General features: G+C 44.1%; 5 protein-coding genes across 5 annotated transcripts; 3 read left to right on the forward strand and 2 right to left on the reverse strand.

Moving 5' to 3' along the window:
• Positions 1-138: 138 nt before the first annotated feature.
• On the reverse strand, positions 139-1,947 carry SAMD00019534_020260 (hypothetical protein; the record flags this gene model as incomplete). Its single annotated transcript, XM_012902617.1, has 2 exons — positions 139-876; positions 952-1,947. 2 exons carry the CDS (start codon positions 1,945-1,947, stop codon positions 139-141), a joined length of 1,734 nt encoding a protein of 577 aa, XP_012758071.1.
• A 1,878-nt stretch (positions 1,948-3,825) lies between these two features.
• SAMD00019534_020270 (hypothetical protein) lies at positions 3,826-5,490 on the forward strand (the record flags this gene model as incomplete). Its single annotated transcript, XM_012902618.1, has 4 exons — positions 3,826-4,360; positions 4,474-4,563; positions 4,633-5,319; positions 5,399-5,490. The coding sequence occupies 4 exons, from the start codon at positions 3,826-3,828 to the stop codon at positions 5,488-5,490; spliced, it is 1,404 nt and encodes a 467-aa protein (XP_012758072.1).
• A 156-nt stretch (positions 5,491-5,646) lies between these two features.
• Positions 5,647-7,478, reverse strand: SAMD00019534_020280 (hypothetical protein; the record flags this gene model as incomplete). The annotated part of the gene is made up of 4 exons (XM_012902619.1): positions 5,647-5,715; positions 5,808-6,261; positions 6,412-7,355; positions 7,443-7,478. The coding sequence occupies 4 exons, from the start codon at positions 7,476-7,478 to the stop codon at positions 5,647-5,649; spliced, it is 1,503 nt and encodes a 500-aa protein (XP_012758073.1).
• Positions 7,479-8,321: 843 nt separating this feature from the next.
• SAMD00019534_020290 (hypothetical protein) lies at positions 8,322-8,984 on the forward strand (the record flags this gene model as incomplete). The annotated part of the gene is made up of 1 exon (XM_012902620.1): positions 8,322-8,984. One exon carries the CDS (start codon positions 8,322-8,324, stop codon positions 8,982-8,984), a length of 663 nt encoding a protein of 220 aa, XP_012758074.1.
• A 342-nt stretch (positions 8,985-9,326) lies between these two features.
• Positions 9,327-13,037, forward strand: SAMD00019534_020300 (hypothetical protein; the record flags this gene model as incomplete). The annotated part of the gene is made up of 7 exons (XM_012902621.1): positions 9,327-9,564; positions 9,630-9,931; positions 9,994-10,524; positions 10,596-11,380; positions 11,446-12,378; positions 12,469-12,626; positions 12,697-13,037. 7 exons carry the CDS (start codon positions 9,327-9,329, stop codon positions 13,035-13,037), a joined length of 3,288 nt encoding a protein of 1,095 aa, XP_012758075.1.
• Between the last annotated feature and the right edge of the window lie 108 nt (positions 13,038-13,145).

Below are 13,145 nucleotides of genomic sequence, written 5' to 3' on the forward strand. Positions count from 1 at the left end.
GGCTTGGTTGGTGGATTGGAGTTGATTGAATGCTGAGACTCTATCTACATATATCTAGATAAGTGGAATATGTACAATCGGGATTGTTGATGTGATTGGATTGAGTTGGAATGATTGATTGAATGAGTGATTGGGGGCTTAGGAACACAGGATATTCTTGATGTTCATGGCAGCACCATCTTGTTGTTGCTTGGCACCGGAGGATGTTGATGGGTTGGTAATGACGATAGATGGGTTGTTGTTGTTGAGGTTGGTGTTGTTGGACTCGTCCAAATGCTCAAATTGGAATGCTGTGAGGGCCAGTACGTCAAGGGATGCACATCCAGCGCCGTTGGACTTGGTTGCAACTACTACTGGCACGGACAGAGTGGCATCATGCTGCTGGACATTGGCAATGTGCTTGGTCATTGGGACGTGGTCATAATCTGTCGATACACGTCTGGTTGGTATGTACATGTTTGATTGATTGGTGGTAGTGGGCGATGTCTTGCCAGAGGTCATCGCACGCTCAATCATCGAGCTGATTGAGTCGAGTGCTGGAATGTGTTGTGGCTGTTGCTGCTGCTTCTTTGATTGATTATGGTTGAATGACTCGGTGATGGACTCGTTGTCGCTGCTGTCCTCGTACGAGGAGCCTGGTGTCACACAGAGCGGGGTGGTGGAGACGTATGGCGTTGGAAGTGGGGACATCGATGGAACGCGCTCGCCCACCTCGCTCCTCGAGTGTGAACGCTTCACTCTCTTGGTTGGTTGGGCTGGTGATGTATAGCTCTCTTGCTCCAAGTCCTCACCATCCTCCGATTGTGATTGTGATTGAGCAATGCCCGATGTGTTGAACATCGAGTAGTCTGATTGTGGATAAAGGAATTGAACATTCTAGATTGATGAGGTATGGAGTGGTTAGTGACTAGTTGCTCGAAGGCCAAGATGTGGCTGACTGATGAGACTTACATTGAGTACTCTTTGCTCGCTGAGGTATCCAATTGAGGCGAATAAAGTGGTGATGGGAAGCATGTTGTTGACGGGGTTGTTGGTCCATCCTTTGATGACCTTGGTGAAGTTGTTGAGTTTGGTGCCCTCGGTCGATGACTTGAATGGCGCGAACGAGTTACAGTTGTCCCAGATGGCCTTGCGCATGGCCGTTGGCAGAGCATCGAGCTGGGGTGCCCACGCAGTCAGACACAGCAACTGTTGCAACACAGATGGCAAGTTGTGGCCCCATATATTAGACGAGTGGAACATGTTGTTGGACACCATGTATGGGTTGGTTGCGTCGGATGCCTCGGCCTTGAGCTGAGGGGATATCTGTTGGAAGATCTCGCTTCCTCCTTGACTGGCCTCGACAAAGGCGAGATGCAACATCTTGATGGCGTGGATGTCGCTGTTGGTCTGACGCACCAACGAGTTGAAGTATGGACGGAACTTGCTTGTGCACTTGGCCAAACTGTCGTAGACCTCGATGATCATTGTCGCGCCGCCCATCGGGTAGGCATTCTTTATGCTGTTGGCAGTCAATTGGCGCCATACTAATGAGCGCGCATTCTCTGAACATTCGTCAATCTGGCTGACCCAGACATCGAGTTGGCGCATTTCGTCAATCAGTGCAATCACCTCTTGAGTGTTGTTGGTCATCTGCTGCTGCTGCTGTTGTTGTTGTTGTGAATATGGCATGGGTGATACTGGGCGTGAAGTTGATGGTGATGAGTCGGCCGTAGACTGCAGTAGCGGCGACATTGTGTTTGTTGAAGATGAGAGTGCGGGAGACATTCGTCGTGCCAAGTATATATTGTTGTTGTTATAATTATTGTTATACGTAGTAGTTGTTGTTGATGTATTGGTCGAGAAGAAGTGATGACTGGAGGAGGGGACTGATCCGATGACAGCGAGCGATGGACAGGGTTGGGCGGGCGAGGCGCACAGGTCGGATGGACGGAGCAGCGGAATCATCATTCTTTCCTCGATCGAATGTTTCTCGATGTCTTCAGGCTTGATCTCAATTTGGTTATAATTTGCGTGTCTTCTTTGTTTCATTCGTTGTTTGTTGTTTGTTGTTGGAGGACCTTAAATGTGTGTGATGGTGTTAGACGTGTTGTTGGGATGGGGGCTCGTTCGGGCCTTAAGGCTATGGTCGCGGGAATGTGGCAAATGCACGGAATTGTGAGATAAACTAAAAACACACACTTTGAGCTGAGGTGCGGAGATAGATGGGATGGACTGATGGGGCGGATGGATGTCGTCTTGATTTGGTTTGCCTTTCGCCTTTCACGTGTCAAATGAAAAACCGAATGAATTAATGTATGGGGTGCGACGAGTGTTGAATGGTATAATGTCAACAACAAAAAAGGATATTGGTAATCAAAGAGTCAATAAGTCAACTGATGACTTTATCCAAAATATCTTGATAGTTTGTTGTTTATGTGTTCGAATCGAATAATTAACAAATAGATTATTATAAATTGTAAATTAATTAATCTAGAAGTAGATTAGATCATTAGATAGATATATACAAGATAATAAATTAATAATAAACAAATATGGATATGGAATTAGGTTGTGATAATGAAGTCGGTTGGGTTTATGTGATAATGAGTCAAATAACTAATGGATGTTTGAAGTTGACACTTACGTTGAAATTCGTGTAAGTTCTCCTAATTAATCTACTCTACTATTAATAAGATATTATAATATAATATTTGATAACCTGTATTTGGTGTTGATGAGTCACAATATAATTGATTGATTGATTGAAGTGTTAATGTGTGTATTTGTTTGTTTGTACAGATATTTAAAAGTGAAGTATAAATGAGTATGTTTGTGTTTATTCGTCTTTAGGACTTGAACTATCTTGAAGTTGATAAAGTGTATAAATTGAGAATATTGAAAGAGATATATTAAAGATACTACTGATTGTTGTTTGAATGAACATAGGGATAGATTGAGATAACTAATACTAATTATAGTGTACATAGCCCAATATCATGAGGCACTGTTCAGATCAATACAGATGCTAAACGATATATATGTTCAGATTTAGTATTGTGTATCTACAACAAACAAACACTAAATATAGAAGTGTGTGGTTGTTTGGCAAGCCTCAATCAACAATCATGAGTGGTGGGGTTTGGTCACAAAGAACCACAATCATGGTCACTACCTGGTAATGGCTAGGACCAACTTCTAGTATTCATTGCCAAAGGGTAGTAGTAGGTATTCGAGTTGACTTGAATAATGAAGGATATATGCAAATATATATATTATAATAGTACTTTATGACGATAATCATGGACTAAGACAGTTGCAAACATTCTAATTAATTAACCAAACTCAATGTATAAACAAACGATTCGATCGATTAGTAGAACAACAAACCGATTGTTGGGTTGATTTGGTTGACGATGGGATGATATCATATTCAGGTCTTGCTCGTTTGAGATTGGATACCCTTGTTGGGATGGGAAATGGGTGTTGGTATGAATTATAGGATGTGGACCATTTAACATTTTGACTACGGACTAATGATGATGTCTACCCAGGCTGTAATACTTAGAGACAACATCAACTGATTGATCCACACAAATACTTAAACCTTTGATTTTGGGTAACAATGTAAAGATTTCGAATTCCCCCAATGGTTTCCAATGAAGGAACTTTGAAAAGTCACACACTCAAACACACACTTTTGAAGGCAGTGAGAAGACAAGACAATCGATAACAAAAGATACATACACAACATACATACATACATACATACATACAACACGTTTAATACAATACAATACAATAAACAGCCTTTATATTTATATTTATATTTATTATATATATAATATGAATCCATTGGATCAACGACTGCAACAACAACAACAACAAATACTACAACAACAACAACAACAATTACAACAACATCAACAACAACATCAACAACAACAACAACAAATACAACAACTACATCAACAACAACCTTGGATACAGAGAACTACAAACAATTTGAATGGGTCACTGGCGTCGCTGATTAGAATGAGCAACATGTCGAGAGAGCTCCACGACATACTGTCGGGCTCATTCGATTCGAACGACTTGGGCGAGATAATCACCAATTCAATTCTCAATCCTGGCTCAGCGCTCAACTCGAGCATCCACATCATGCAGCATACGGCACCCGTGCTCAAGGGTGTCCTGGGCGACGTCACATTCCTCAAGCAGCACAGTCGCTCAGTCAAAGCCGTCGACTTCTCGCCACGCGACGATCACATCTTTAGCAGTGCAGGTCTCGACGGCAAGTGTGTCACCTACGACGCACGTCAAGGAAGGATACTATCATACACAACAATCGCACATCATGGACCATCTCAACTTACAGGATGTAGGTATCGCGATCATGCATTGTGTGTGTGTCACAGATGATCAGACAACTAACTAACAAACGAACGAACGAACGATTGATTGAATGAACGAACAAAGTGAAATACATTACAGATGGTACTAAACTGGCACTGGCAACATCAAACAACAAGATGCTGATATATGATATAGAGACGAGTGCAGTCACTCAATCATTCGATAAGTGTAAGGGGATTGATCAGTGATGGATACGTTCATTCATTCAATCAAGTACTCACTCAATCAATCAAATAGGTGTCCCACCTGGAGGCGTAAGTATACGTTGTCCAATCGCTGTGGAGAGCTCCAATGTTATAATGGTACCCAATGCAACTGGTAGAGGAATAGCATTCCTTGATCTGAGGGCAGCATCAATCGTTAATAATATGGAGGATATACACGAGGCACAGATAAATGACATTGTTCTTCTGGACAGTGCATGGGCACGAGAGGTTGGCGCTGCATCGGGCAACATGCCTGCCATCCTCACCGCATCATCAGACAGCACTTGTAGAGTGAGTACACGACACTACTACGCCCATGCTCTGATCGTCCCAACTGACACCATTACCACCCGACCTCAGATTGTAGACACGCGATCACAGGTGTTGAAGAAGTTCGAGCATCGAACACAAGTGTTCTCGGTGGCACATACACCAGAGGCACCATCAATCACATCAAACTCATGCATTGCCATTGGCAGCGACAAGCTGAATGTCTATCCGCTGCAGGGTCAGCTGCCTGTATACTCATCCAACTTCCCCACTTGTAAATACGTCAGCAGGCTGAACTACTCGCGCAGTGGCCGCGCACTGTTCTGTGCCACAAACGATGGCCATCTCAGAATGTACAATAGAATCAATGGTGGCTACGATCTCAAAGGCATAGTCTACAAGCATAGCAAGGATATACAAGACATGGCAATATCAAGGAATGATGAATGTATGTGTCGACTTGATCAAGTCGTGGTCGCGTCGCGCCGTGTCGTGTATCTAACTCATTCGTTCATTCAATCACGTAGATATCATAACAGCATCATCAGACTTCTCAGTTGGACTCATTCGCATGGGCGATCCAATCAGCGGACCAACAGAGGTTGGAGAGATCATTTAGTCCAACCTTATTCAATACTTATATATATATACAAATGTATTATATTTCAATCACTCTCATGCTCTCGTCCGCTCATTCAATCAATCAATCACATAGGCACTCAATCGATCAATCATTCAATCAAACGACTTGGTTTATTGATTGGATTGGAATAACTTAGAATGATAGGATAATGATGGACAGGACGACCCACATCATGTGGATGATCATTAATATACCTAGTCCCTGCAGGCAGGAAGGAATGATGATTGAAGGAATGAGTGGTCAGTCAAATGGACATCCATGATTCTTGATTGAACAATCACAATCACACATACCTTCATTGTGATGCGCTTCTTAAGAAGAGCGATACGCTCGTCCTCCACAATGTCAACGACAAAGTGAGCTGGATGCGTTAGATATTGAATGTGATTGGAGATGGATGATGAGTCGGCGCCATTGCCATTGCCATTGGATGTGGTGTCCGTGTAGCTGGACACTGTATCCGATGTTGTTGTGGACATGTGCGCCATGTTGGTGGATAACTGCTGGTGTTGTGTGTTGCTGGCAGCGTTCGCTGCGCTGCCAGACACACTGCACAGAATCTGTGATTGTACGCGTTGGTAATATAGTTCACAGGAGTGGTCCTGATTAAAGAGCGCTCGTATGTTGTACAGTTTGACGAGGTGATGCAGGAGCGACTTGAACCTGCTTTCCACAGACATCGGGTCTGTGGCAATATATCTGTTCTCTTTCGCATTGAACAAGTGTACATTAGGTGATAATAATCCGCTGCAAGAGAGAGTATGTTTAGTTAGTTTGAGGTCAGAGGTGTGGCGGGCCTTTATCCGCGGCAACACGCGGAAACACAAGTGGTAACTCGCGGGAACACGTGGAAACAGGTGGAAACTGGCGGTCACGTCTTGAGGAGGAGGTACTTACATTGAGAAACATTTTATATATAGGGTATCTACAAGTTTGGCAAGGGCATAGCTAAGAGGAAGCTTGACAGCCAGAAGGAGGAGCAAAGGCGCGAACATTGAGGGTTCGCGATGGTATAGGAGTGTGTGTAGCATGGAGACAAATGCTAGGATGATAAAGAAGAAGTCTAGCATGAGGAAGGGATGATGCGACATTAGTGGCACCAGGTCAAACTCATTCAACACCGTTGTGAAGATGGGCTCATGCGGCCGCTCACGCTCGAGCTGGTCGATGAGCTCGCGTGTCTCCTGGTGGAAGTAGCTGGCGGCGGCAAATGAGTAGCACTTGATGGACAGCGTGCCCAGGTGTGGCGAGGGCGCCGACTGGCGCTGCAAGTTGAGCGCGTGGATGGCCGCCCACGACGCCGCATTGGCGCCCATCGAGTGGCCGGTGAATATGAGACGCTTGGCCTTGCAGCGATAGGCGATGGTCATGAGTTGCTGCACGGCGCAGTAGACCCACTCGAAGCGGGCGATCGTTGCGTACAGCGTGTGTTCGCGGTCGTAGAACTGCTTCTCAAACAGGCCACACGCCACATCCAACTGCACGTCGCTGACGGCCGTCGAGCCGGTGAACGCCACAAACATGTTGTCCAGGTGGTCGAGCGCCACCACCATCTTGGTGCGCGTGTGCGTAGGCTTGTAGAAGCTGATGGAGCGCAGTGGGATGGTGGTAGTGTGCTGCGCAATCATATTGGCAATGTCCTTCTCATAGTTGACGTAGGCCAATCGTGACAGGAACACAGACGACAGCATCAAATGGTCGTGTAGTGGACGCTTCAATGTGTCTGCATCGATGTGGCAAGAGGCAGCATCATCATCCCATCCACCATTCTGTGCCGTCTCTATATGATCATACAATGACTCTATCCAATTAGTACTGTTCACCACAATGTTCGTGTTATCCTAATCGGGGTTGATTGTTAGTGTGTGTGCGAGTGGTCATTGATTGATTGAGCGAGTGATTCTAAGTTGTCAATCATTGTCACCTACCTTTACATTGATGACATGGTTCTCAACATTGATCATCTTGTGTGATGGTTGACAGTAATAAGTTTTGTACACTAGATAGACTAGAAGGTAATATTACTTAAATATATAATGTAAATAAATTATAAATATATAAATATAAAAGGAATAAATAAGATATATGTACAAAGTTATAAAGAGAATAAAGTGATTAGAGTAATAGAAATGATATGTAGGTCCAATAAAGTGTGACATGTCATCAACTTTGTCCAGCTGATGGGCCACTCGAGGGCCCTCCCAAAACAGTTCGCGATCCCTGATCACGGAAAAAAAGTCGGATCCAGCCCAGGGTCTTCCAACCAACAGTTGTTTTGTCAAAACCATAAATAATCTTGTAACATTGGTCAAAGACCAAATCTCATTAGATATTAACAAGGTAAACTAATATCAAATATCAATCAATCAATCACATAATACATAAGTAACTAAACTAGTACCTATTAATACGAGTTTTCAAATACCTATTTTAATCTCGAATGTTTGAACAGGATTAGAGAGCATCATTATGATGAATATCATCAAAGGAGGATATGTAGAAGGTCATATCCGAATTATAAATATCTTATAATGATTGGTCAAACACCCTGGTATAACTAACCAATCAATCTTAACGAATTGGTGTGTGAGTGTGTGATTGATACAAACTGTTCTCTTGTCCACTTTTCCGGAATAGACACCTCCAAAAGGTACTTAAGTTCACGGCCGTGAACTACTACTGATTCATTCAAAACAATATCAACTATCAATCAATCAATCAATTACATAATAAGAATGTCTACTGCAACCAAAACAAACATTGATCTTTATGGATGTGGATCACCAAATGTCGCTAAAGTGTACCTTATGTTCAAGTGTCTGGGCATCAATTGCAACTTCATCGATGTAAAGTGGAGGGATGGAGAACATTATAAGCCAGAGTTTGTCCGTATCAATCCAAACTCAAAGTTACCGGCAATCGTTGACCATGATGTCCAAGGTGAACCTATCTCTGTTTTTGAAAGCGGTAACATCCTACTCTACCTAGCTGATAAGTATGGCATGTTCATCCCACCCAGTAGCAATATCCGTGAACGTACTGAGGTCCTCAACTGGGTCTTCTGGCAGATGGCCAACTTGGGACCGGTCATCGGTAGCTGGTACCACTTCACCCAGTACGCCCCCGAGAAGATCGCATATCCAATCGATCGCTGTACCAAGGAGCTTTGTCGTCTGTTCCATGTTCTCAACAGGACTTTGGAGAATCGTCGTTACATCGCGGGTGACGACTTCACAATTGCCGACATGGCCATATTCCCTTGGGCAAAGATCTACTCCTGGGTTGGAGGTTTCACCAAAGAGGAGTTTCCACATCTCGATGCCTACATTGTCCGTATCCGCGAGATCAAAGCTGTCCAAGAACTCGAGGCCTTTGAGATTGAGTATCGTAGCAAGAACCCCCGGACTGATCCCACTCCCGAGCAAAGGAAGTTTATGTTTGGAGTTGACGGAAGGCAACAACTAGTCTAAACTACAACCAACCAATCAATCAATAATTGTTGACGTCGGCATTGTGTGATGACGTAATCACTTCAAAGAATACATGTTTGATCAAAAGTAGCCCATTATGTGTTTTTTCGTTCGTCTTGCCCATTGTTTGATCAATCATGGTTATGGAGATGAAACAAGTGATGTTAGGTTGGATCCGAAATACAAATCGCATTCCCTAATAAGTAGTCTTGCCGAGTTGGGATCATCATCTTCATAAGGTGGGAAGTAGTTGCCTACATCAATCACAGTGTGTGTTTGTGTGTTCCCACTCAAAGTTCATTCAATCAATCATTCTTTCAATTTCATTCATATAGTATTATAATGGATAATAACAATAGTCATCATTATAGTAGTGGTAGTGGAGGTAATAGCAGTAGGGATAACAGTAGGGGAGGTAGTAGTGGTAGCTTTGAGAATGGAGGCAGCGTAAAGTACATCACATCACCAACCTTTGCATCACCAAAGAGAAGCGCAGCACAAGTTAGTCAATCTCCCTTTGGTACATACACTGATCCAGATGACCTACTCCTTGCTGTGGCCAAACATCTTCAAGTCAATGGTATGTGCATCATCATTGATTGAATGAACATCAATACTTACATGTTGAACATTATGATGATGTAGAGAAGAAGCTTGTTGTAGGAGAAGATAGTTTATTCTTGAATGTATGGAGTCTGGATCATCTTTGTTTGTATATGAGTGGAAAGAGAGTGTCATTCAAGTTGACAAGGAATCAGTTGTTGGATACACAGTATACAATATCATTGATCAAACGTTTAAAGGTCATTTCAAACATACCCAAGCTAATTGAGAAGGCCAAAGACTTTGATCTCACTCCATTCGAATCGTTGACATCTCTCGAACTCAACTCAATCAAACCATACCTGATAACAGATATCCAACAACTATCCAATCGTCTCACAAAGGTAACATCTCCGCATGTCACTCACTCCCATCCCATACTCACTCATTCATTCTATCCATCCAGCTCACATTACACGAGTCATTGTTCACTTTGGACGAACTGATACAGATTGGCGATGCAGTGAATGGCGTGCGGGACACGGCGACTGGACGATATTGGTCCCGTCTGGCAACATTGGACTGTTCATTCAACTATATTCCAAAGATAGATCAGTCGATACAGGGTCTGGTGGCATTGGAGAAGTTAAACTTGGAGGGCAACCTAATCACTACAGTGGAGAATCTACAAGAATGCGTGTGGCTCAAGTTACTCAACTTGTCCTACAACAAGATCGAGTCGACTGATCGCATCTTTGCGTCGGTGGGCATGGTAACACACTTGTCACTGCGCGCCAATCTATTGACTACGGTCGATGGCTTGAACAAACTGTTTGGACTCGAATACTTGGACATCAGTTACAATCAAATCAAGGACATGGAGGAGATGTTCAAGCTGAGAGGTCTTCCGCAGCTTGTCTGTCTCAACGTCGAGGGCAATCCTTTTGCTAATGCCAAGCACTATCGCGCGTACATCCTATCAACCTTCTTTGAGAATGTATGTGCTCCCTTCTAGCCGCACCATTGCCAGTGCTAACATGCCCATTCAATCAATCTATCAATCAACAGGACATGGACTCATTGGAATCAAGAGAGTTCTATTTGGATGGCATTGGCATTAGTGATGATGAGGCCGAGACTATGAGGAAGAGCAAGAGTCAGAGTTTGAATGGGATCACTACTTCGCGATCAAATAGGATTGGTCCAATGCGGGAGGACAGGTCAAAGCCGGGATTCTACATTGCTCCCAACGCAGTGATATCAAAGAGTGATAGCAAGAGCTCATCACCATACATGGCATCTGTATCATCACAACCAAATCATCCAACCAGTCCATTGCTGAAGCGAGTGGTCAGTCTTGATCAAACGGATGCCCAAGCATCACAGGCACCAGTGGTCGAGTACAATGAAGAGGTCAAGGAGAAGGATGACAAGTTTGCTGAGGAGAAGAAGTTATTGAAGGATATAGAGACATGGCGCAAGGAGGGTCAAGACTCCTGGCTAAGCATATTGAATGAGAGGATGCAGGAGACTGGTCTTCATCATCAACAGCCGCAATATCAGCATCACAAAGTACATCCATTGGTTGACGATTCACGCGATGGAAGGAAGGTCAAGATCATAAAGAAGAAGGTTAAGAAGGTGGATGGATCATCGCCCGTCCCCACAACCGCGACTCATTCAACATCATTGCCAACTCAAACCTCATCATTCTTAATGGCGCGTCCAGAGGGCCTGTCGCCACTCAGCGCCAAACAACTGCCCCAGAAGCAACAACAACAGTGGACATCTCCAAAGTTCAATATATCATCACCAATCGTGGCCAGCGAGCCCAAGGTGCCAGAACTCAAGCTGTATGTCTTGGTGCGAGAAGGACACGTGGACCAGAGCACTGACTAACCGAATCCCAATCAATCAGACAAGGACAGGTGTTCAAGGTTACCAAGTTTGGAATCAATCAGGAGATATTGTTGGAGATCAAGTCGGATACATTGAGCGAGTATAATCCAAAGTCTGCCAACTTGTTGATGTCCAATCCATTGTCAGCAATAATCTTTGTAAAGAAACTACTACGAGCCAACAAGGGCATTATAGAGATTACATATGGTCGCAAGTTCAAGGATGGCTTGCCAGAGAGCTTTGACAAGGAAGCATATCTGACGACCGACGACGAGCAGACCCTGCGAATAGATGAGCAACTGCGGCCACACGCCAAAGAGTACACGATGCGCTGCGTCGACTGCTCTGAGAAGTACGTCTGCCAGGAGGTGACAGAGTTTAGCGAGTGCCCCAAGTGCAAGTCGCGCTACCTCTTCTTTGTGCCCCACGACGTGGGCAGTCTGCGCAAGCTGTCCAGTCCCACAGCCATGTCCGAGTCGTGGAGTGCGCAACCATCGGCTGCTATCACATCCACAGTCCTCAAGACGTCCAGCTCATTGATTGGCGCGCTGGCCAACGAGCCCCTGCAGAGCGCCGTGAGCGACGATGACCTGAACAACCAAGTGGTGAACGATCTGACCCTCCAGCAGCACTTTAGGAACAACCTATTCGATAGCCAAGAGTCCTACATTTACATCATGCACACGTACTACATCACTTATAACAATCAATTGAAGGAGGACCAGCAGGAGGAGCGGCCCATCTTCTTCCTGCTGACCACACGTGCGATCTACCTGCTCAAGGCTGAGAGGAAGGCACTGGCGGCACAAGATGTCAATTTCTCACGTATCCGATCAATCAAACTCAAAGAACTACGCAAGGTAAACATTGGATTACTCTATCAATCATTCAGTATCGAGCTTAGTGATGTTGCCTATGTATTCCTCAAGCGTTCACACGAGTCCAATCACAAGTAAGTCCTTGGCCCATGGGCCAGTGCCCTCCATGGAGGGCGATGAATGATGGCCACTCACTTACTCAATCAACCCTCATCAATGTACAGGTTACTGGATTCAATATTCGAGGCGACCAAGAAGGCCGAGTTGTCAATACAGCCAACCTACAAGAACAATGAGACGATGAGCAACATTGAGTCATTCATAGACTCAAGGAAGAGCTTTGAACTCTACATCATGTTATTCCAAAGAGTGTCATCCAAGTGTAAGTCTGATCCACATGACTGGAACCATTCCAACTCAATTGCTCACTCACATATCCAATCAATCAATAGTACAACCTAGAAGTCTGATTATAGAATCAGATAGGATATATATAATGATTGAGAATTATAATCAATGGCCATTACTTAATAGGAGTGTAAAGACTACATCGCCACAGTTCACATTGGTCAAGTCATTCAAGATAACAGATATATCATGTTTACATTACTCATTGAACAACAATCCAACAGAGGTCACAATCATCTTTGAGAATGCCAACATCGAGGGTATACATCAATGGATACTACAATGTGCACATCAAGTTGAGAGCACCAAGATCGTCAGTGTTCTCTCCAAGCTCTGGCGACGTCGACATAACAATGGTGCCAACCTAAGAATAAACGATTGGTAGTTGTTGTAGTATTGTAATAATCATGATTGTCTGACAGATATGAGTGTGGTGTCGTTGCAATCAATAAGTTGTTCAAAGAATAGATGGGCTGGGTCGGTGGCTGGACAC

This window comes from Acytostelium subglobosum (assembly GCF_000787575.1).
Source record: "Acytostelium subglobosum LB1 DNA, scaffold: scaffold3, whole genome shotgun sequence".
Lineage (NCBI taxonomy): Eukaryota > Evosea > Eumycetozoa > Acytosteliales > Acytosteliaceae > Acytostelium > Acytostelium subglobosum.